This window comes from Falco peregrinus, chromosome Z (genome assembly GCF_023634155.1).
Source record: "Falco peregrinus isolate bFalPer1 chromosome Z, bFalPer1.pri, whole genome shotgun sequence".
Taxonomy (NCBI): domain Eukaryota; kingdom Metazoa; phylum Chordata; class Aves; order Falconiformes; family Falconidae; genus Falco; species Falco peregrinus.
The window spans coordinates 71,499,534-71,524,748 of NC_073739.1; the positions used below are offsets into that span (position 1 = coordinate 71,499,534).

At 35.3% G+C, this 25,215-nt stretch overlaps 1 protein-coding gene across 1 annotated transcript in view; it reads left to right on the forward strand.

Moving 5' to 3' along the window:
- CPLANE1 (ciliogenesis and planar polarity effector complex subunit 1) overlaps positions 1–25,215 on the forward strand; it is a 65,986-nt gene that overhangs the window by 31,110 nt on the left and 9,661 nt on the right. The window contains exons 22-43 of the mRNA XM_055790866.1: positions 666–827; positions 993–1,101; positions 1,459–1,762; positions 2,482–3,403; positions 4,547–4,710; positions 5,692–5,825; positions 6,366–6,448; positions 7,601–7,683; positions 9,154–9,222; positions 10,120–10,303; positions 10,883–11,140; positions 12,722–13,444; positions 14,569–14,735; positions 16,134–16,263; positions 17,219–17,273; positions 18,347–18,451; positions 18,935–19,027; positions 20,129–20,241; positions 20,497–20,695; positions 20,966–21,207; positions 22,876–22,969; positions 24,766–24,796. Coding sequence (XP_055646841.1) covers positions 666–827; positions 993–1,101; positions 1,459–1,762; positions 2,482–3,403; positions 4,547–4,710; positions 5,692–5,825; positions 6,366–6,448; positions 7,601–7,683; positions 9,154–9,222; positions 10,120–10,303; positions 10,883–11,140; positions 12,722–13,444; positions 14,569–14,735; positions 16,134–16,263; positions 17,219–17,273; positions 18,347–18,451; positions 18,935–19,027; positions 20,129–20,241; positions 20,497–20,695; positions 20,966–21,207; positions 22,876–22,969; positions 24,766–24,796 — 4,424 coding nt within the window. The remainder of the gene's footprint in view (positions 1–665; positions 828–992; positions 1,102–1,458; positions 1,763–2,481; positions 3,404–4,546; positions 4,711–5,691; positions 5,826–6,365; positions 6,449–7,600; positions 7,684–9,153; positions 9,223–10,119; positions 10,304–10,882; positions 11,141–12,721; positions 13,445–14,568; positions 14,736–16,133; positions 16,264–17,218; positions 17,274–18,346; positions 18,452–18,934; positions 19,028–20,128; positions 20,242–20,496; positions 20,696–20,965; positions 21,208–22,875; positions 22,970–24,765; positions 24,797–25,215) is intronic.

Here is a 25,215-nt window from a genome sequence, read left to right on the forward strand (position 1 = left end):
ATAGTATGTTACTTGTCATGCATTCTGTAACAATACAGATGTTAATTTTTGTCCTATCTATCCTAGCAATTCACCTGTCCTTAGCAAAGGTTGCTTCCTTTTAAAAACAAGTCCAAAATTCCTCTTCACCAGAAATACCAAGCTTCAAATAAACAGGATGGCTCTGTTTAAAATAGTAGAATGTTTTCATTTTTCTGTGCTTTGTGTGACAGTGACAAATGAGATAGAAACCATTGACTGTTTCAAAATGCTCTGGTCCATCCTAAAAGCCTCTAGGCTGGCTTAAATGTCTTGTTCCCAAGAAAGACTTTTTGATCACCTTAAGTCACAGCAAAATTAATTTGCTTCACCTAGTTACAGCCAGTTAGTGAAATCTTTTAAGTTTTACTCTAAATGACTGCAAACAGACTCTTCAGCAGAGTGTTAATGGAATTATTTCCTGAGCTGGTCTTTTTTTTTTAATGTTGTTGTTGTTGTTATAAGTTACGGTCCATCACAACCCTGATCTGTCTCCTGGCATCGTATACTTCTCTGTTTGGCAGTTAAGAGATACTTACTTTTTGTTACTAGGGAAGCATCATTACAATTTGCAATGTGTGAATAATTTGGCTGAAATATATCGTTCATATCGATTAATGTTTCTATAGCAAAGTGGTTTTTTTTAGGATCTGAAGAAGAATGAACATGATGCCTCTGCAGTTGAGCATTGTCTGAAGGCAGTGGAGTGGGCTTGTCGAATGCTTCCTTTCTGCAGGTTCATGAATGTTGAAGAATTAGTTCAAGATGTAATTTTGAGTCTGCTTGGAGAATTACCACCAATGAAAAAGGTAAAAGGCATTAAAACTAGAACAAAAACCAATAGAGATAATCGCAAATACTTCTTCTCCTTGTAAACCCTACTAGGCAGACTTTCTGGTGGTGCAAGTTCTGTTGGAAAGTATACGTGTTACATGCATGTTAGCTACTTGAAAAGATAACTTTATTTTGTGCAGGTGGCAGAGATTTTTGTAAAAGCATTTCCTAATCCTGAAGATGTAAGAGTTCCGCTAAGAGATAAATATCATGGACTTCAGCAGCGACTCAGACACAGTATTATTAAAGGTAATGTGCATCCTTCTTCAGGAAATATTAAATGAACTTTGTTTTTACCCAACGTGCTAACTTGTGACAATGCCATCTTTCATACTGCATCTAAAGCGATTAGTATAGGTTTCAGTTAAATAACTTTTGACAGAGTTTTGTGGCAAATTTTGTATTTTCTTTCTGATACATTTATACCAGTAACAGAGTATCATGACTTCCAGGTTGGTGGTGTTTCTTTACTTCATCGCAGTTTCTCTCTGTATTTCTAAATGGCTATATTTTAGGGTGATTCGAAGTTTATTCATGTCTCAATTTGAGAGAATAGTTGAAAACTGAGAAGTTCGCATTTAAAATCTCTTGGGTTTCTTTCGATAGGTCCTGAAGGTGAAGAAATGATGTCTGTTGTTATAGAGGCTGCTGAAAAAGTGAGAATGAAGGCCTTGAGACGTGTAATAAGGAACATAGGCCCTATAGAAATTAATATTTGGGAGCCAGCAGAAGAGGGAACAGCAGATGATGAGGAACACTGTTATGACAGATTCTCATTAGGCACTAGTCTAAGCAGAAGCACACTTACTGATCTTGGGAATCCACAGGTATATAGTGACGCTGACACAGCAGATACACTTTCTGATGCTTTGTTTGAAGAAACAAGAGGTCAAACACCTTCACTCCAGAGGTATGAAAAAAATACAGGAAAAAGCTTTCCATGAAAAAAAGAAAAAGAAAAAAGTTGTCTGCTAATGTTCAAGTGATCTTTTCACCAAACAGGATAGTTGTCAAATGAGGAGGAATTACATTTATCAAATGAGGAATTACAAATTTATCAAATCTTAGAAATACCAAATACCAATGTTTCATCAGTTATTATGTGACTAATATGTTATTGAAGTGTAAATAATCAGTTATGACCACATTCATATAGGATACTTCTGAGTTGCTGTCTATGTAAAAACTATGGATTTTGCATTTGATTAATTTGTCACGTTAACATTGTATTGATGTAACTTAGGGGTTTGTTAGTTTCCTATTTTTAACAATAGATAAAGAGTCATAGAATGATTTGGGTTGGAAGGAACCTTAAAGGTGATACAGTTCCAAACCCCTGCCACAGGCAGGGACACCTTCCACCAGCCCAGGTTGCTCAAAGCCCCATCCAGCCTGGCCTTGGACACTGCCAGGGATGGGGCATCCACAGCTTCTCTGGGCAACCTGTGCCAGTGCCTCACCACCCTCACAGTAAAGACTTTCCTCCTAATCTGTAATCTAAATCTACCCTCATTCAGTTTAAAACCATTACCCCTTGTCCTCTCACCATGTTGCATTTATAATTTTTTCATGTAATTGTTCTTTAAATGGATTTTGGTGTTAACTGTACTTACGTTTGTTGTCTTCCAGGGATAATGAACATCAAAGACAAGGGGAAATAGGCAGCAAAAATACCACACACAAGATAAAAGCTCTTAACTGGAAAACAAAACATAAAAACAAAGTATTTGGAAAAGAGATGCATAATCCATGTAATTTGCCTGTCGTTGGTGCCTGGGAATTTGAACGTGATGATGATGAATACGTTATTTTTTTAGAGCTCTTTTTGAGTTATATTCTTGAGAGAGACTTGATAAAGTACAGTGACCTTGGAATTCCATTTCTTACTAGCTATTCTGGACTTCTTCGAGAGCATGAATTAAACTCTCTCTTTTTTGATGTTCATACAACACTAAAGCGTCGACAAGGCAAAACTAGAAGCCAAAGTGTGTTTAGAGCAGGGTCTTGCTATACTGTCACCCTGGCATCTTGTGATCCTGAAACAGTGTCTGTCAATAATGAAAACCAAAATATTTTGGAAAATCCAGCCATTGTGCAGACAACAAAACCTTCTATGTGTGACCTAATCAAAGGACTTAATGAAGGATTATTTGGTTTAAAACACAAGTCAATTTACAGAACTCAGAGTGACAATCAAGGAGTCACTGTTGCACCAGCAAGCCAGACCTTTCCTAACCATACTTTTTCTAGCCTGCAAACTCAGGCAACTTCTAAATACATTTACAAACCTGTTGATACAGTTGGTATTGCACTGGGAGAAGAATTAGCTATAGAATTGATAGGTAAATTGAGCAATATTGCAAAATTGCTTGAGTGGATGATCAGATGGTCTGATAAAAGACAGCTTTTTGGTTCCAATGAACAAGATTCCTTAGAAGAGATTTTTCCAGTGATACATGTGAAAACCTCATCAGCTGCTGTCCTTACTTCTTTGTGGCTGTTAGAACAGTTATACAGAGACGAATCTCAAGCACAGAGCATAAAATGTAAGGTAAGAAAGAGGATGGGGGTGTCATTGAATTGTATGAGTTAATTATGCCAGTAAAGAAAATCATGTCTTTTACCTCATAGTGCTGTTCTCAGTAAAACCTGGAATACTGATTACTAGTCTTTTCTTTAAGGATTGCTTGGAAAAGAGAAGCATTCCAGGAGTACTGGAATTCTGTCTGTAGGAAAACTTTGATTGGACACGAAAGTTCACTTTGGAAGTCCTAATGCCACATTACTTGAGAAAATTCCTACAAGTTTGTATGCTGTGTCTAGTTTTAGACATCATCTTTGAAGAAACCTAGTAGTGGAGATAGAGTATGGAAAAACAAGACAAAAAGAAATAGTTTCTCTGGGGAGACTTGAATTGGATTCATTGGTCTTTCAGGACAGTGCATACATAGTCTGACTGGAGTGTTTAACTGGTTAACGATTGATGAAAAGTGAATTTTGAATTTCTATCTAGCACTATTACACAGAGTTAGAGAGTATGCTAATATAAAAAGAGATTTGCCAGAAGAACCTGATTAATATTGCTTTGTTTTATATTTAGGGACAGCTGGATCACTAAAAAAAGACAATTAAGTCTACATGAAAGGCTCTCAGGGGAGGGTGTTGTGGGTTTTCTTTGAGATTTTCTCCCAGATCAAAACAGATGTTGTCTTGGCTTCGGTTTGTATTTTCTGATTCCTGACAAGTCCCACCTGTGTTTTACTTTCAACTTACTGCCCAAATTTTGTACATCCATCTAACTGCATGATTATGTATGGCTTTTACCTCTCATACTGTCTTCAGTGATAATTTCAGAGGTTTGTTTTATGTATGATTAAGGCCAGATCTTACTGTGTATCTTTGTATAGACTATATTGTCACATAGTGTCTTTGACAGTTGATGCTCAATTGATGTTGACAAATCTGTCTTATGTTTCCTTTGGATAATTCAGAGGACATTTGCTTCACTTAATACAAAAAGGGAAAACTCAGATTCCACAGGCAACTGTAAATACAGAATTTTTCAGCTCTATAACAAAGAATATGAAGTTAACCATAAAAATACTAGATTAAATCATTGGGTTTTTTTTTAAACAGGTATCTTTTTTAACTAGTGATTTTTCATTATCATTATTATTATCATTATTATTAATAGAGTCCGGATAATCAATATCTGAAAGAACTTGCATCTCTGTCAGAAGCCCAGACTAGGACAGAGAAAGACAGTAGTATGGATGAAGGCTCTTCCACAGTGGCCAGTCTTCCTCCTGATGTCCAGAGTGTACAAGCCTATGATGATCTTTGTGAAACTGGTTTGGGGTAATTTTTTATTTTTTTTTTTAACCTAAGAAATCTAGTTGGTCATAATTCCTTAGGTAAGCAGCATGTCAGTTTGAAGTGTTCTGTTACTCTGTGTTATGTATGTGTTTAATTTTGAGTGCAAAATCAAACTTGTGCATACTGTTTACAGCTGCATGAAGCATATCAAATGTTCTCCATCAGCAGACATATCACTGGGTAGAAGACAATGTAGCTGTAGCATGTGAAGTGAATTGTACATGGTTGTTTATAAACTTAGTGATGTGGAAGTGGAATCTAGAGTTTGGATATAATTGATATCATGATTGTCTCAAAGCATTCAGGTAACTTCCACTCTCTTTAGTGTCATTTTCTTTGTGTTGAGAGTTCACAACATTAGTTTATTTTTCCCTGGATCTGTAATCTAGCTATGTTCATATAATCTGCATGTCAGAAAAATAGATGGAAAAGGCAGTAAATATTTTATTTGTTAGTATCTTACACAGTTCTGAAGATGGAGATTACTTAACCTGAAGTTAATTCTGATATTTCTCTTCATCTGCTGCTGCACTAAAGAAATGAAAGATCTTTGGTATTAGTATTCTGTGTCTTCTCTGACGAGATTATGGTTTTTTTCAGTGGCAGAAGTTTCTGTGAGGGACATAAATGTAATCTTAACCAGATGATTTTGAAGTCATGGTGCAGTTTACGCCTTCTGGTTTTGTTAGATACATGTGTTGGTTCCATTTTCCTGGACACAGCCTATTTGAGGGACTGTACCATTAATGTCACTAATATGTCACAGCTATACCAAAAAATAATATTAATCTTGGTTTAAGTGAAATTGTGAGAGAAAATTTATATGAACATTGATTATATCACAGCAGTATTTATTTTACAATTATGCACTAGCTTGCAATTTGAGATGAACAGTTTACTTAAACCGAGTCAGATACTTATATTATTTCTGTGTTAGTTACGTTTTGTAATTTCAATTACCAGGATGTCTACAAAGTCAAAATATTTTGGCAAGAAGGAAGTAAATCGTGGGCGTTATTCTGTACCTCATGTGACTGAAGTTCTTAATGAAGAGAGACCATTTGTTCCGAAGGTGTTAGATGTAACATCAGAAGGAGGTTTGTTTTTATGGTATATCCTTCTACTATGGTCTAACATATAAAACAGTAAGTGTTTTGCATGTATAGGATTGTATGCCACTCTGTTTATTTAATCAGAAAATGGAAATAAGTTTTCATTGTTCTGTTGAAATTATTGTATCCATTTTATATTATAAATTTCATATGATTGCTTTCTGAAGACTTTCTGGTAACTTTTTTACTTAAATAATTTATTTTTGCTATAGAGATAAGACAATGTATATTACCATATTTCTTCTGTCATTTACTTTCATTCCAAAAATGTAAAATGTGATTTGAAAATTTCAAGACCTGAGTATGTACAGATTAAATTTTTCATGCATCTATTTATTTATTTATTTATTCTTTCTGTGCTTGCATCATCCCTTGTAATAACAGACTGTTTGCTGAGACATCTTTCAAGCCCTTTCTCCTCATCAGGCAAAAAAATGGACTAACATGACCAGTTGACAGAAATCACATAATGATGCTGTATGCCATGTAGTTTCCTGATTTACAGTAATTGTGTTTACTTTGTAGAGTTTTTTGAGGAGCCATATGAAACTCCGAAGAGCTCCAATAGCTCTGTGAAAATCAAACCTATAGAGCATCAAAGAGGAAAGGCAAGTTACCATCGTGCATAGAAGCATCAAATTATTATGACTACTCTTTTAAAAATATACTGAATTCCTCAATATGCTTGAGAAATTGATGGCTTAAAGTGTTTAGGAGTGGTGAATTTTTTTCCCTGCTTAAATTGACAAGCAAGTTCACAAGTAATTCATCAGCGGTAGAGTGAGATCTGCTGTGAGCACTTTTGAAAACTGATTAATTGTTTATAAAACTAAATGTGTGCATGTCTGTGTATAAAATCATATATATAAAAATCACATTAGATCTATATGGTGTATGACGCTGCATTCCAACACAAACCATTACATGATATGTGCACACATATAAATGAAAGCATGTAAATTAAAAAAACCCAAACAAACAACAAACCCCAGGGAGTCTTCTGGTTAATAGACCATATTTTAAGGGGTATTTTGTTATACTAGAAAGCTGTATTAATAGCCTTTTTTTTTTTCTTTAAAGTGTGCTGTCTCTGAAGTTGTCACAGGGTGATTAAGTAAAGACGCTCCCACTTGTTTGCATGCTTGCTTGTTTTTAAATTAAATGTATAAACATGTTTATTTTGCTCCTGTCTGAAAACAAGCCTTGTTTTTTTCATGCATCGTCTTTGGTCATAAGTCTCCTTTCTTTACAACTGGGTAAGGGCTGTTGTGCTTAAATGTGAATTGCAACGCCATTCGTTTGCTTGCCTGCAGTGCTCTAGATTCAGTGCTGTTAATGGGAGTAGAAAATGTCTTGTGGTCTTCAGTTCTACAGTACGTTTTACTATAGTGAATCTATGGCATGTGTGAAACCCTGCATTTGTTTCAGTTTCTTTCTTTGTAGTTAGTTTGTGTTCCACGTTTTCATCTTTATTTAGAAGGTGCAAGATTGGCAGAGTGTCAGGGTAATATATATGGATATGAATTTTAAAACAAAAACTTAAAATAATTACTTTGAACAGAGGATACTCAGGTGAATCATTTGGTCATCTCCTTAAGAGCTGTACCTGTCCTCCAATGTAATGTTGGTTGGTTTTGAGACAGATTTTTTCAAGTGGCTGATTAATCAAAACTGTGTTTGCCTTCAGCTAATAATACTTTATTGAAGCAGAAGGAGGGTACAAAAATTTACAAGTTCAGATGCATCTTTTTATATTCCAGCAGCTCTCCATTTCGGATGTAGATAGTCCTCAGGAAGATCAAAAGATGGAAAAAACGAAGGAAGGAAAGTCTGAACAGAATGTGTGAGAGACTTTTTTGTTGTTTTAATTTCTCTTTTAGCACTGCTTAAAAATCTAAAGTAGTTTTGTTAATTATGATATCCAGTGGAATCTCAATAGGTTCTTGCTGTTGTTTATAAGGACTTCATAGTTTGAAATAAAATTTCAGTCATTTTCTATTTCATGTGTACAGGCATTTCACAAACAAAGTGCTGGGTGGATGAGTGGGTTATTTTAGTAATGATCAGGTAAAAAAGGCATGGTTTGTGGAAGACATATTTTATATTGGAAACAAGGATAGAGAATAACTGGAAAAGCTTTCAGGTACACAGTACCTTCTCCAGACCTGAAATAGGAGCAGCATCTTCAGGCTAAATATGAGTGGAGAGCTGTTATTCTAGGAAATTTTAATCATTTTTTTGTTACACAACGTACGAGAAAGAGAGGTTGATATCTAGGGATCAGAAGGTGAGATAAAAACAGATAACCTTGTTACACCTTCCTTTGTCCCTCTTTCAGGAGCTTTTACACAAGTTAAGAAATGTACTTGATTCTGATCTTTTTAAAATCTTATGTTTTAAAATACTTACGTGTTTATAATACAATGAATGTAAAATTTTAGAAACAGTCCATAAACCTGATTGTCACATCATCTGTTTGAATAGATTACTGGTCAGTTTTTCTTTGAAGTTTTTCAAGTGAAGAAAATGTTCTGTAAACACGGGGTTCATTATGTTTACTATGAAGAATCTTCTGAGATTTTTTCGTTTGTTTTAATGTCAGAAAAATAGCAATCTGGTTTTATTATTTCAGTTAGATTTCTTCTTGAATCCACCAAATTAGTGGTAATGAAACCTTTTCCTCTGAAATGCTGTGTCTGAATGTCTTTAATATTTAGTAAAACGTATTAATTGTGATGGCATATAAATACATATTCCTGTGTATATATATATTATATTTGTGAAAAACTTCTAAATGGCTTGATTTCAGAAAGACATAGAATCCTCTGCTATTTTATAATGATGGATTTTGTTGCAAAAGAAGCTAAAATAACTGCACATGAAGTGCCCCTCAAGGGTTTCTTATGATGCTGTCTCTTCCTTTTTAGGAAGGCAGATTGTAATGGTATTAACAGTATTGCTTAAATTGGATTTTCTCTTCTTTTGTGAACTCAGATTAGCCTCTTTGTTGCCTGCTGTTGGTGTTGAATCCTAGAACCTTTTCATTGTTTTTGTTTGAGTCAGTTTCTGATTGCTAGGGAAACAAAGCATGAATGTCAATATTTGCCAGCTCAGATTGCAGTGTAATGCAGTAATTGAAGCCATGCAGATCAGTATAGCTGTGATCAGGTGGCTTTCAGGTATTTTATCTCATACTAATAAAAATACTTTTTCAGGAGGTTGTATATATATTTGTGTGTGTGTGTGTGTAAAATGAAAATAAACAGTATAACAAATCATTGTAGTATTTACAAGACTCATTTTTTCTCTATAGCATGGCTGAGGTGGTTCCTAGCACCATTTCTCACTCATTCTCTTTAGATCAAGATGCAGAAGTTCCCAGGTGAGATAAAGCTATAACATTTCATATAATAAAATGGACTATCCCTATTAAATTTTCAGTCTGAAGTAACACGATCTGTAGATTTGATTACAAAATGTTTGCAGGTATGGTATATTTTACCTGCAAACTGTAGTACTAAGTAGCCTTTCCTGAAACCTTTTTGGACTGTAATCATTGAGGATCTTATACTCTTGAATGTTGTCCAGAATATCACATGAATCAAACATGTTAATTCAGAGCTACCAGATTTCAAGAGAAGTGATGCTTTTCTTCTGTGTAGGTAAAGGTCTTCAGTGTCTTTATAACTTAGTGTAAATCCTAACTCTCTCTTCATCATTTAAGCACTTCATCTCCTTAGTAGTCTTTACCTACTAAAAGATATATTGTGCTATCTGGTACATGTTATTTTAATTTTAATTGTTTTCTGATCTGAAATTTTATGGTTGTTTTTAACTCCAAATGTTTAAAGGTACATTTAATTATTTAACTGAACGTAAATCTGCCATCTCTTTTATTTCAGCTAATAATGCCTTTCTCCATTTTCCATCACTTGTTTGGTTTTATGACTAACCAGAGTCTCTTTCTGTCAAATCTGTGTTCTCTGCCTGTGTCTGTAGTGAAGACACCATTTCAGAGACCCTTGTGATTAAAAATTCAGATAAAACTTGTGCCTTTACTACTGTTTTTCTTTCAGTATATTAGGAAGCGTTAGGAAAAAGTTAATCATACATGCTGTCTAGTGAAGATCGTTCAGTGTTAATTATTAAATCATTCCTACAAATCAATTACGCTTTAGAAAAATGGAGATATCTTTAAAACTTTGTGGATTGATTTAAGACAGCCTCATATAGGTGAACTGTTAATGTTTTTGATAATTTTGTTCTTTTCCTTCTTAAGTAATAGAGAGATCTCTCTAAGTGATCGTCAGCCTTCTCAGACTGTTGTGTCAAGTGCTGCCTCCAATACTTCCATTTGTTCAAAGGAACAAGAAGTCAAGGAAGAAGTGCCTACAGAAGAGAAGCTAAACACATCAGGAACTGTGAGGCAGATGCTCCAAGATGAAATGTTTAAGTTAGTTCAGGTGAGAGCTTCTCATTATTGAGAATAGTGTTCACAGTTCAGTGTTACTTAAAAAGTAGAGATAATGACTGTTTAAAGGTATTCTCTGTGTGGGGGTTTTTGAGGTTTCCAGTTCCATGTAAACACAGAAAACTTACTTTTGACTTAACTCTTGCATTAGACCCAAAGCAAGCAAGGTAATAATGAAAGTTTTAGTTTATATAACTTATTGTGCTCTAATAGTTTACATCAGGAAAAATTCTGAAGCTGTGATAACTTTGCAGCTGTACTAGGATTTATTTTTCATTAGTACATAGAGACAATTTTATGTGACCTTACATTTACGCAGACAAAAAAAGTGAAGGAATTTGTCTTGTTTTAACAAGTATTTAAGGTATGTGGCAAGTATGTAAGGTATCTTAAAAGAAAGTCCAGTACAATAAATAATCATACGCAAGAATCATTATTTGAAGTTTGGGATTTGTTTATTCAGCTGTATTAACAGGATAGTGAACAGTTACAAGATAGCCTAGATGTAGAATTTTTGCTAAGATTCCTGTTAAAGTTATTTACAGTGTAAACTTTGTGTGTGTATATCCAGCTACAGCAAATCAACTTCATGAGTTTAATGCAAATAGTGCAGTCATCCTTTGCCAACCTGCCAAATGTGCAACAAATTTTGCAACAGCAACAATCTGTTCACCTGGAAGGAAGCCAGCCTGCACATGCTACCAAAGGTAATGGCTTTCTGAAAACACAGCTGCCTGCTCAAGAAGACAAAGAAAAACCTGGTGAAAAGAATTCTGATTTTCAACCAAGGAATAGTTTAAGAGATGAAAGCAACAATGACCATATAAAAGTAGGTATATCAAAGTGTCATTCATGAAGACTGCTCTGTGTATCTGATATGTTTTCTGTCTTGTTAGGGTAGTGTCACAAAAGGGTGGTTTAGGTCAGGCCACGTAAAGAATTAACACCGAAGAGTTTGAGTGAAATAGGTTTAATATGAAATTTAGGAAATGCAACTGCAAAAGATTTGACAGCAAGGTTCACTCTGTTACTTATTGCTTAGAGTAACTGCACAGAGACTGAATTGAAATCAAGACACAATCGAGTTGGAAATAGTTTATAAAGATCAGAGGTGTAAGAAGGTAAAGGAGATCCTTCCATTGAATCACAAGGTTTAAAGTGGAATCTCCTGCTTTGTAAGCTCTAACAGAGTTTAGGTGCAGCTAGATCCAGTCTTAGTCTCAGACTTGGTCAGTGGTTTATATTTAATGGGAGAGAGAGAGAAAGTGGGGTGAAGAATCAGAGACACCCTTGTGCTGAGCCACAAGGTTCAGAGTAGACACTGTTGCTTTCTAAAAGGTCGCAGAGTTTAGGTGTGGCTGGATCTATTCCTAGTCTCAAACCCTAACAACAGATTAGATCTAGAGAAATACAAAGAGGAAGGGAATTCTGCTGTTGAGTCACCAGGGTCAGAATAGACCACCTTGCTTTTTGAACTCCCATAGACTTCAGGTGCAGCTAGGCCCAATGTTAGTGTCAGACTTGGACAACACTTTGTATCTAAAGGGTAGAGAAAGAGAATTTGTTCACAATTCAACATTATCTGTAGGATTTTAACATCAAAGCTAATGACTAAAATTTGTTTTAAATTTCAAAAATAACCTTACTACTTCAAGCTTGCAATGTGTATTATAACAAAGGTGTACCTGTTAAAAGTTCACCTCAAGTTCAGTGAAATACTCACCTCTAATGCCTTTTGCATTCCTCAGCAGGTGAAGGGTTGATTCTGGAGGAGCAGGCTTTCTGCCACAGGCCCCCTAGTGCCTCAGACTCAGTGGTTTCCAACCTGTGAGTTGTGTCCCACTCAGAGGGAGATGCTGGTCACAGCCTGCTGCAGTCCAGGAGAGCTCAAAGGGGTCTCCTTTAGGACTGCTCTTTATAAAACTGTGAGATGATTGGCTTTAGTCATCAGTAAATTTCCATCCTGGCCACAGCCTGAGTTGGTAATTCTTCAAAATTCCAAGAACAATGGTATTGTTTGGCTCAGGTTACCATGCAGGCTACGACCTGGGCAGGAGTTTTCCAGGGTTGTCAGGAACTGTCTCCATTCCTGTTCCCTGCTTCATCCAAGCAGCAAAGTTGCAGTATGGACAGTGCCATTCTCTGCTTTAACCAAGTAAAAGAGTTACTGGTACAGTCAAGAGGTGCTTAACTGCCTGACTCATTACTCAAGTCACCAAGGCCTAGTTGGCAGCTGCTGGTGTCATAAAACAGTCCAGAGAACGGGGAGAAGTGCACCACAACGATTAGGAGATATTTTTTTGTGATTGCTATAGAGAAGGAATATTTATGCCATTTGCATGCATATTTAGTGCATGGTTACTGTTTCAAGGTGCTTGTAAATGCTGTGTTGTTTGCTTTTCTGATTTAGAACCATCTGGATGTGAATGTTTCTTCAAGCCTGCTAGAAAGCCACAGCGAAGATTTGCGTTCTTCAGTACCTGCTAAACCACTTTATCTCATAGCTCCTTCTGCAGACATCCAGGAAACACCAAAGCTTATCCCTATTGGAAGAAACTTGAATTACTCAAATGGATTTCCTTTGCTTAAGCTTGAATCAGGTTATCATTTCAAACCGGCATTTTTGCATCCAATGGAAATGTCATCAGCTTTTGCTAGACTGCCCCCAGTACCACGAGTAGCTTGGAGTTCATCAGATTCTATATGGAACCATCAGTTATCAGACATACGAAGGAAGAGTAAGGCAAAAGAAGACGTCAACATGAGTAGGCACGACCCTGAGATCCAAAGGCAGATGCATGAGGAAGAGAGAAGATGGGCAGAAACGGTACATAAGGGACCTCCCAAACACCTTAATCTAAGTTGGTATGAAGGACAGCAAGAAGTTTCACCTCAGCAGCAATTCTCTGCAAATAGGAATATGAAGAAAGCACTGATCACTCAGAACCTGGCTGGTATTCCACTGTTGCACTTGCAAGTTGATCCAGTACCTAGACGTCCACCAGTTGTAAGTCAGCCAACCGCTACTACTTTAATACCTGTTAAACCTGCAACAAAGGAGACTGACTGCAGAGAAGCACTACAGCACACAGGATTATCACTACTCCATGCTAATTTACCTCAAAAAAAGAAGGTACTGGATTTTATAATACCATTTTTTTTTAACTTTCATGTTTTCTTACTCATCGAAAGTAAATTAATGTTTCCAGACTATGGAATTTGGAAGTGTTCAGTACAGCTACCAGAAGCGATCAGGAACTAAGGTACTTTCTTACTGGCATGCCAATATGAGGTAGGCTGTAAGCTTGGCAATGTTTTTAACAACGTTAGATTGATTTCACATTCCATAGTTCATCAACATTCAGTCCATTAATAAAGAATGTAAGGAATTCCCTCTGGATTATATTTACATAGCAAAAAATAGTTCTATATATTTATTATTATATATATAATATATTTATATAGCAAAAAAATAGTTCTGTTTTTACAGAAATTTAAATAGAATTTGTTACAGAAATACAAAGAATGTTTATTATTAAATTATTAAATTGCCTGTTTTATCAAAACTTCTGGTTTTGCTCTTGGCCAGACAGTTGCCAGTTGGTTGGTGGATACATGGTCACTACTTTACTGTTAACGGGTGGAGGTCAGGGCAGAGTTTAAACTCATGCTATGGCTCAGTATTTGGTGAACTGCATAGTGACATTAATCCTGTATTTATATATGTAAATACTTACTGTGTCTGGCAAGTTCTGCCCCCTCTTTTGTAGGGGCAGAAAAGGAATGCTAAAAGACTTGGTTAGAAAATCTTAGTTTCTAGACGTTGAGAGCACATTGTTTTGAAAAATGTTGTTCTCATAGACTCATACGCTTGCTCTTTCAAGTTGAATAGGAACGTTTTTTCCTGAAAGGTGCTTTTTCAGCCCTTGTGTACATTGCATGGTTCCTACCTTCATCCCGAGCTACATACATTAAAAATGCAAATATTAATGAAGTACAGTGTGGAGAAAATTCATATCTTTTAGTTTGCTTTCAGAAATAGTTTACACGTGCACATTAGCTGAGATTCTGGTCTGATGCTGTTAATTTTTCTTTTCTACATTTTCACTTTGTCTACATATTGCTACAGGAGTTGTGTTTGTATAATTGAGATCCAACCTGGACCTGCTCTTTTCATTGAGTCTGACTGGGCTTCCTCTCTCTGTTTCCTGTATCAATGTTTCATTTTTGCTTTTTTCTCTCTCTGAACATTTTCAGGCACCAAAATTCATTCCACTTGAAGATCTCATTGCATTTGAGCAGCGCCACCAGCGTCATACTGTGCCCAGTACTTCCTTTGGACAAGACCAAAGTGAACCTATCCAGTTACTAAAAATTGATGTTGAACCATTTGAACTAAGAGATGTGCAGAATCATAGAAAAAGGCAAGCCAAACTTTTAAAGTGGGTCTTCATTTTGAAGGACTTACTGGTAACCTGTAACTTCTAGCTTTGAAATCAGTGGGAGTTTCCATAGCAGCTTCAAATAAAGTTTCCATAGCAGCTTCAAATAAAGTTTCCATAGCAGCTTCAAATAAAGTTTCCATAGCAGCTTCAAATAAAGTGGAATTAGATTTAATTCTCTTGGAGGAGAATAAATTAACATATATTAGTAAAGGTAGAGCAGGAGGAGCATGGTGTTAGGGCATGAAGGCGTTGTTGCTGTTACCAGGCTGATAAGATTCAAAGGGGAAATATTTTTCATACTTCTATCTGTGGTTTAAATCTGGCTGTTCGATATATACTGTCTGTGAAATGCTTTGCTGCTTACACAATAAAATCTTGATAGGCTACTGTCTTCATTGCATATCATCTCCATTGGTAGTAATCTTCAAGAAGGAAGGGGTTACACTCTTCCAATGTAATTCAAGGTACAGGCTTTGTTTCTGAATCCAGACAGTGATTAGCAAAATTCCTGCTGAAACAATATTTTATTTTGTTTTGCTAGGTATGTTATTCATTACTTTCAAAATTTGTTTATTCTTTGTTAATTGATTGCACAAGCAGTTAAAATTGTTTAAGCTGCATGCGTATTTCTGTTCAGTCCTCATGTAATGCCAGTAGATTCCTGACTTTTCACAGATCTGTGTTTTCTATGGAAGAGTTAATGGTGTCATTGAATCTAGAACAGAACACTCGCTTCTGATTATGACGCTTTTAAGTCCAGCAGCTGGAAACACAGACTCTAGGATCTTAAATTGATACATAAGTAACTGCAGCTGGAGTTTAGAATACTTCTGTTGATATTACCAGCTGAAATGCTTGAAGCGACAATTGTTGTCTTACAATCTATGAGAATTTGTAATATAATTTATATAATTATGTAGGATACAATTTATCAGATACTAAAGAAAATTTGCAACTTTTTTACTAAAATAGTTAATTGGGAAGTTTCAGTGATAACAGGCTTGTTTCTTCCTGGTGTATTTCTTGTAGATTCCCTACAGGCATTTTATGTAGTAATGATTATGTTATTATGCACAAAATATAGCTATGACATGTTACACAGTTTATATTATTTGATGTAAATAGATTATTAGACGATTAACAGATTTTGGTGTGATTCTTAAGTATATTTATGAGTTCCTACAACAATTTTGTGTACAGTTCTGGTAGGCGAAAATAGTGCTTTGAATTGGTCTGTATGCAACAGTTGTGTTTGTCTTTCCCACTTTCATTTCAGTCTCTATTTCTTAATAGTAATATTCCTTAGAAAACAATCATAGGTATTTTTATTATTTGAGTGCAGTTCTTGCTTTTGATTTGTAATTAATATGTTGACAGACAAAAAAGGCGTGGTAAGAACCAAATGAAAGACAAAGATGAAAAGCAGAAACCAAGTGTGTCCTTCTGCCCAGATGACTCCATCATCAGTAGCAGTGATACAGTGATGGTTGCTGAATCAGGGACTGGGGTATAGAAAAATATATTTTTCTTTGCTTTTTTCTATTCAAGTATTAAGAAGAAAGAAGGAATTGGGCAACTGTCAACCAAAACAATCATGTAAATCTCTCCCAGGCTCTAGGCTAGAAACGGTATCCATCTTTCATTCATATACTTGCATTTACTGTAAATTTTATGAAGTATTCAAAGGTTGCTTTTGATTTTCTTGGGACATGAACTTGTCTGTTTTGATAGAGTATTTGTCTGTATGTACATTAAGGTAAATTTATACACAAATGCTAATAGCTTTTAAAAAAACAATTAGGTTTAGTCTAGCAGTAATGCTAGGGCAAATGACCCAGGCATTACTGTCTTCACATGAGGCTAGATTATGACAGTGTAACTGTGAGGATGGGGAGTATGAGGTCTTGAGTTCTGGCTCCGCCAGGAAACTGGAAAGACAAAGTCTTTGTCAGGCTGGGTTTTGATTTATGCACTTCTGTTTGTTTGCCTGGGCCTTTTTGATATCTTTTAACATATTTGGGGGTTATCTTTGCAAGTACCAAATTTCAGGCTAGAACACTACCAGATTTAAAGCTAGAACAATACCCAGCGCAGCAGGCTCTATTTCTGGTCCATACCATACCTTCTTTGAGACTTGCCTCCCTAGCACAACAGCTGGAGAGCCTCACCAGACCTGGGAGATGTTAACTATAGTATGGCAGAGATACTCGAAGAAGAATCAGGAATTTGTGTTACTGCAGGTCACCCTAAGGTACATATGGGAAAGAATGTTTACATAGTTACTGCATTAAGTTGGGATGGATCGGAAGAATTAAGAAAGGGGGTAAGAGAAGTACATTACAGTGATTTTTTTCCCAACTCATTACTCAAAAGAGGTATGTTGAAAAGTTAACAGCATCAAGAAAACCTTTAATTGGCATTGGAACTATTTTTTAAGATAGTTCTTTTTCTCCTTATGTTAGGATCAACAAGAAAAATCTGCATCATGCCTTCAAGATGGTTTTTTCATTTCAGTGGGCAAGTACAAATCTTCTTAATGCTTTAAGTGCCTAAATAAAATAAATCAAGGAACAGAAGTCTGTTAGATTTCAAATGGAAAAAAACCCTCTGTAGTCATCAAGATATTAAAACCTCAAATGTCTGTGGGCTTTACAGCATAATGTCTTACGGGATCTTTCCCCAGAGAATCAGGAAAACCGTTCAGGAGGTACAACAGATACTTAGTCTTTCTTGGGTATGGTCAGTTTTTAGGAGATTGGTGTGGGGAGAGATGCAGGCAAATTTAAGATCACATATCAATTATTTGTAAACTCAATAATTCTCCTGAAAATTTTAGAAGTATTTTGAATTTTCTTAGAAATAAGTGATAATCTTGTGTTTATGTTTATGAACAGTGGACTTCATGAAATAATAACAGTACGTTGAATGAATTTCAGTAACTATGGTTCTTGGTGATTTCTGTTCATGTGATTCATCAGAAGAATGCTTTCAAATTCTAAATCAATTTATTTGTTTTTAAAAGATATTTTTCCAGTATTATTTGCCTGGATATTCTATTACATTAAATTTAATGCTTTTTTAAAAGAAACTGTTTACAATAATTCTAGCTTTCAAACTGAAGGCATGGCTGTAGAAAGATTTGTTTCTTTCTAGTACATTAATTCAGCACAATATTTAGTCCTATCAGAGGAAAAAATGCAATCCATTATCTGAAATTTGGCCTTAGAGAAATAGTGTCTTGCAGAGCTCTGTAGAAACATGAATAAAGGTATACACATCATAAATATTTGTTCCCTTTTAAAATATGAAACAAACTGTTACTGTACAGCATACTAGAATACTTAATTTTAAAATTACATGTCCAAACTGAGCCTTGATTTTAGTTCAGTGTACCCTTGTAAGTTTCAATACAGTAGCATATTCATAAGGCAGGAATACAGACTTCATTCATGAAGTATGCTTAGAGAAAGGTTAAAATTATTTTGAGAAATGCAAAGAAGAATCTGTTGGAGCCCTTAGTTTTGAGTTAATATCATGGCTTTCATAGGTTTCTAATTCTTGCATTTTTTTAATGTATTATCATACTTTAGACACAGTGGGAGAAGCAATTACTACTTCAGCAGATCTACATTACATGGCTGCGACAGGAAAAAAACCAGCAGAAACGCAGGATGCAAGTACAAATACTCACCCAGGTAAGTGCTACCTGTGTGCTACAGTAACCAACTATTTCTAGTATTGAATCTTGTTAATTGTGATATTTGGCCAGCTTCCAAAGTAGAGTAAATTTTTAAATGGAAAAAGAGTTTTTCATGCTGTAACATTTTGTTTCAAAAAGTATTAAACCACAAGATACTGGAATATAAATTACAAAGTATTAGTTGAAATAATTATAAATAAAAATCCTACTGGTGCAATTATGTAAGAGTTTCTACATGCTTTCTGTAAGTACTTCTGCTGTGACTTTTTCTAAAAGCTCCTTTTAACTAGCTTGACTTTATCTAAATGCATTTTAGACAGTGTTTTACATGTGACTGAAACTGTTTCCCTGCCTCTTCCCCCCAACTTTGCTTTGATTGTGAGCTGAGAAATCAGAAACGCACATTCAGATAATGCCATCCGTGTCTTTACTTTCCTTAAAATTCATGCATTTTGGTTTTGTTTTTTTTCCTATCAAGTGCTCAAATCATATCGGGATGTTGGAATCAGTGCTTGCAGTGAGGTTTCTGAAGTCCAAAAAAATGAATCAGTCAACTCTGTTCCTGTGTCAGGTGTGGCTTCAGTCTTTCGCTACTTCATTTGTTGTTTGGGAAGTCTATAAAAATACTACAATGTTAACATGGATTTTGTACACAAAGTCACTTAATGCAGGATGTAGATAAGAAGATGCTAATTTGTCTGACTTCTGGAGACCAAATGTGAAATAATCGTAATATTGTTTATGAAAAGTTTGGCTGGAATATTTCATGGTGTAGCGTAACTATCTTCTTGTATTCCTGAATGGTGTGGTACCTTTGTGAATTTTAGCTTGATTTTAGTGCCACTTTGTCTTGGGGAGTTGCTGTTCTGTACACCAAATGGATTGACCAGTAGGATGTTAAGATAGATCACAGCTCCACATGAAATGGAGCTGTAGTAACTCAACTGATTATACAGTTGATCTACTCATCTGCTAAGTTACATAATAGCTATATGCCAAGTAACAGTGTTCCAGTCTCAAGTAGGAATTTTACTTCCCATCAGTCATCCTTTGGGTCAGTTTGTAGCACGAAGAATAGAAGGTTACTGATTTTGAGCTAAAGAAGATTTGTTTTGACGTGGGTTTTCTCCCCATTTTATAAGTCCTTGATAAACTGTACTACATAGAAGAATTCAGTAGCTAAGTATTTTCCCTGCGGTACCAAGTGAGGATACTAATTTTTCCTTTCTTTTAAAATTCAGCAGTGTTGTTCCATTTGGAAGATTATTTTACTGCATCACATGACTTCTTGCAGATAGTTTCTTAGAGAGGTCTGTCTAGCTAAGTAGTGTCATTTATTTGGATCAAGTAAAGATGCAGGTTATTTTTTTTCAACCTATTCAGGAGCAAACTGGAAATAAATAGCACTTTAGACTGCAGCTTGTTGCTTTAATTTTAATCTTTTGAGTATTTTTCTGCTAATTTGTCACCAAAATGAAAAATAATTTAGTACTTTATTGTTAGAAGCAAACATTGAAGAAAACTATTAAGGTACATTGTCTATAGTTTTTAAAAGAAGTGCTGATCAGAGCTTTCCTTATCATTTAGAGAATGTAGACCTGTTTCCAGACAGTTTTGTCTGATGTTTCCTGGCTTTTACTGTAAATATAATACTATTACTCTTTTCTCACAGAATCATCTAGTGCATTTGAGATACTACCACCAGACATGTATTTAAACCTGAGATTCCCCACTCAAGTGAATGAGAGACCTTTGTCATGCTTTCTGTCAGATGCACCTGATTTGGTTAGTGATCCAATGTACATATGGTTAAAAGACATTTTAAGTGTGCTGTTTATCTTACCTCATTAATTTGTGTTTTTTATATCTGGATGGGACAGTTGTGTAACACCCTAGGGAAGATTGTAGTTATTTTGTCTCCAAAACAAAAAGTCTTTCAATGCAAAGTGGTAAGAGGTAAATACAGGAAATAGTTAACCATGTACTATAAACAATGTATGCAAATGCTTAATAATTGATCATAGTCTTTTTCTTGTTTAGAGTGAACATAAGTATGTCAGTGTGATTGACATTGAAGACAGTGACATCCTTAACAATTTGCCCATGATACCTGAGTCTGCAGAAGAGACAGCTACTGCACAGCAAAATGCTAACTTTGAAATTCCATCTACTGCAAAACTTGATCACACGGCAGCTTCTGTTAATAATGCAGTTCCACCCGAGGCACTTTGGAAGAAAGGTAAACCATTTCATTTTTACGTCAGAAAAAAAGCTATGGACTTCTGTTGTAGTACTCTTTTCCACAGTAAACTTGCAGCCTTTTCCCAACTCACCTCCTGCTATTTTAGTCTTACACATCAAAATGTTTATACATTTGATTTCTGTGATGATTCCTGCTTCCTAAAACATACTATCAGGTATAGCACAGCTATGCCTAATGAATTGCATTACTTAAATGTTTGCAGTTTTTTCAGTGATGTTAGTGCACTTTTTTTTTTTTTATTTCAAGATGATCATCTGAAAAACGTATCAAGCCAAGTGCAAAAGGAAGATAAGTCAAATTCTGCTGCAGACAGTTTAACTTGGAACATGTTACATGAAGATGACAGAACTTTCCCTTCTTCAGGGCTTCCATCCAAAATAATTGGCAAAGAATACTTTTCCACAAAGCAGCAGGAAATAGATATGCAATTACAGACACTACAGAACATAACAGAAAATATGGAGGAGGATTTCAGAAATACTAAACTGGTGAGTTCTTGCTGCTAACTGTTGTGTCCTAAACAGTTCGTTCTGTAACTTCATTTAGCTAAGGACAATTTAAATTTTGGAGTGATGATTTTCAAATTGCTTAGTATGTGTTGGGAGAGATCAGGAATAAGATACGATTCTTTCACATCTAATGCTGCATCTGTTGGCTGACAGTTATTTATGGTGGACCACATGCTGGTCAGAACGGTGATGTTCTTAGTGAATGGGCAGAATATATTTAATCTCTCTGTAACTGGGAAAATGGAATAGCACAAAAGTTCAGGCTGAGCAGGATACCTTATTGGCAAAGATTTCTGCAGTTGTGCCTCTGCACAGTATTATGAGACTTTCTGGAACTTGTTTCTATTTATTTCATAAAATACTTGCATTTAACATCTTTATAAATCTAACTATAAAAGGGAAATAAATGCATTTTGGACATAGCGCATTCAGGTGATCTTACACCTGATATAATTCAGGAATTACTATTTTATAGGTCATGACAGAAATAACAATAAAGAGTTACAATTATTTAACAGACTGACCTCTTAATATTGTATGTGGTTTAGGTTGCCTAGATTTTCAGGTGTGGCTGACTTCAGGTGTATGTGAAATGGGGAATGCTGGCAATTATTTCTTCACATTACTTTGACTTTTTTATTAAGTTTAGAGTAAACTGAAAGTGACTGATCTAAAAATGAGCTAGTAGTTCTGATTTTACCTAGCTGATAAGAAAAATTTCTTCTTCACACATCAAGAAAACTAAGTCAGTTTCCAATTCCTGTAGACCTGGCTAAATACAGAATGAATTCAGTAACACTGTATTAATTCCACAGCATCTACTTTTTGTATAATGGTTCAAAATAATAGTGTCCATTGCCTGTCCTTCCATATATTCACAGAAATGTAAGGACCTCGTTGTGTCCCCTACACACAGTTACTAAAGTATGGTGGATTATTTAATCCCTTACATCCTTCATCAAGGTGATTATCTAGCCAGATTTTTAAAAGCCTGTAGTGAGAAAAAAAAATCTTCGCATACTCTTTGCGGCATTTTGCTGCATTTGGGTTCTAAAACTTCTGGATATCTGGCCAAATCCTGAAGATAAACACCTGATTTCTATTTTACCCAGTGCACACTGGTTGGTCATTCCTTTTATAACAATTCCTTAGGTACTAGAAATCAGTTTTGAGGCCTGTTCTTTGTAAAGATAATGTTCAGTGAAATGTCTCTGTCTAGGTTAGTCAGCTTTAGTTTTCATTTTCTAGTTTTGAACTTCAGGAAACTCCTGACCTATGAAGAACATGGAAATATTTATCTTTCTGTGGTTTTTAGATAAGAGGTAGTGGAAAATTCAGCTGCTCTAAAAGTAAAAATAACGTGATCAATAGAAGTAAAACTGTTCACAAGAATAATACAGTTCATATGTATTTTCTCAGCGTAAGGGCCCACAAGATTGAACTCTTTAGATGAAATCAATCTACTTAAGCTACTTTGATTCCTGAACTATTTTATTTGGTTTTGAATCAGTATACCTCATTAAAATGTTTGTAAGATTCTGAGGAAAAAATATATTTATAGCAAACTTTGCGTTAATAACTGCAGTGCAAGTCTCAGAGATGCCTTGAAGAATGTATGGTTATTTAGTTTTTGGGTTTCATTTATAGCTAGTGAAAATAATAGAAGATTTTGAAATGGCTGCCAATTCAGACCTTGGTGCTCGTCCTTCATTCTCTGAAGATGCTAGAGTCATTGATGATGGTATGTGTTCAGTTAACAGGATAGTAAACTTGCAGTTGAGTATTAAATTTGACTAACTTTTAATGACTGTTGAAGTTTAATACAATCCCAAAAGTTGTTACTGAAATCTGAACAAAAAATCAAAAATATGAGAGAGAGAGAGAGAGAAATAAAATCAAAGGTAGAAAATACGAATATTAACAGGTCCTGCTTCAAGGAAAATGCATTTGAAAATACCTGTATATTTTGATGTTTTCCAAAACCAGAATGCAGGACTTCAGTATAAGATTTTAAAGATGATAGTCTGTATTTCTGTTGTATCATAAAATCTAAACACGTTGCTTATGAGTGCTTTGCTTGCTGATGTGAAAGGATATGAAGTTTGTCCTCAAGTTTTCTCTGTATATATAAACAAATGTTTTTCTCTGTGTATATAAAGAAACTTTTTTCATGCATCTTTGGTGGCTATTTAGTTGTAATATCTGCCGTTTTTAATAAAAGCTTGCATCAGCTTAACTATTTGCTAGAGCTGATGTATTGAGTAGTTTATTGTTTATATAACAATTGACTAGGTAGTACCTGTTTACTTATAGTTACCATACTGTACCAAGAAGGAGCATGCTAGGGGTACGTGCTTAAGGTCCCCTTTACATTCATACCAAAACATAGTCTAATCTGCTTACGAAATACAAAGCCAAGTGGTAGAACAAAATGATTACTATATCTGTATTTATACGTAAGACAATATTTAAGATGTCCATTAGCCTCACACAGAGCAACTCATAATTTGGTCTTTGTTCACATGTACAGGACCAGTACATACATCACAGCTTTTGGTGGGTGCTCTTTCATAGGTAGGCACAACTGATCTAAGTTCAGGTTGTTGTTTGACAGATAAACTAAATATGCCACTAATAAATATGTATGAGTGATAGTTTTTGCATTCTGGGTTTTTTTTCGTTGGCCTACACTAATTACTATACTTATTATTTTTTCATGGAATCAGAACATTATTTAAGGGGCATGATTTTTGAAGATACTGCAGGTGATGACAAGGAGGGCTTAAACTTGGAGTATCCTGTACCCGGTTGTTCTGCGTTGGAAGTACACTCCCTTGCCTCTGCAGCCTCTGCTTCTGACTTTCCCAGTGGCATAAAGTCATCTTCTAGTATAATCTTTATTACTTATTTTACTCTTTTTCTTCTTTTAAAAATAAGTAAACCTTTTCTTCCTGGTGTAATACTTTCTCATTGCTGTTATACAGAATGTTACATAATGCCAGTGAGCTCATGTCAGTTGTCAGTCTTTCTAGATTGCATTATTTAGAATGGCTTCATGGATGTGCATTGATAATGAGTTTATACATTACGTGACAGAACAGTATCACAAAGCCCTGAAAACAGTTCAGCAGTGTGCATTATACTTGTACTCTTTTACAAGTACATTATATTGTACTCAAATTCACTATTACTGAAAGAAAATTAGTAACCTTGGGTTTATTTCTGAAACCCATCACTTTGCTGATTTGTAATTATTTAGTTAATTGCACATGAGTAAAAGTATGCGGAGGGCCACAGTACACTCATAGCTTCCTCCCAAAGCTGTCTTACCATCTCTGTCATCTTCCTGTGTTCTAGAGAGTTGAGATCCCAGTTAATCCAACCCATGTCATGAAGTACAATATTCATTTATTTTTAGTGTCAGTATATTCAGGTTAATATATTTCTGCATTTCATCCCACAGGGTGTTCAATGTATGTAATATTAGTTTGTGTGCGAGTGCAAGGCTTTTATTAACAAGGGCTGTTTCTGTTTCAGGCTTTCACATATGCAGAGACCTAAGTGATAGGTATGTATTTTTGACATCTGTTTCGTTGAAAATTTGTTTAAGTCCTACTAAAAAGGGCACTGTCAAGGTGGAACTATCACTTACATAAAAATGTAGGCATTCATTTGGAAACTGAAGGAAAGCCTTCTTAATAGAATTTCAGACATTTAACGCTGACTTTGATAGTGCCTATTAGTTACTTTATGCAAAAGCTGCAGAAGCATTCAAAGCTGCTTTTTAGTTCCAAGTAATAGCTGTTAATGTAGGTGTTGCTATTGTCTGTGTGCATTTATTATTTCTCCGATTTGCAAAACACTGTATTTTCGAACAAGTACATGTAACTGCTGCTAGCAATTGTCTACTAAGGTCAGCTATTAACTAGAGAAGAGTTCTTGAAGTGTTACCGTATGACCAGTGTAAAGCAACGGACTGAAGCTTTC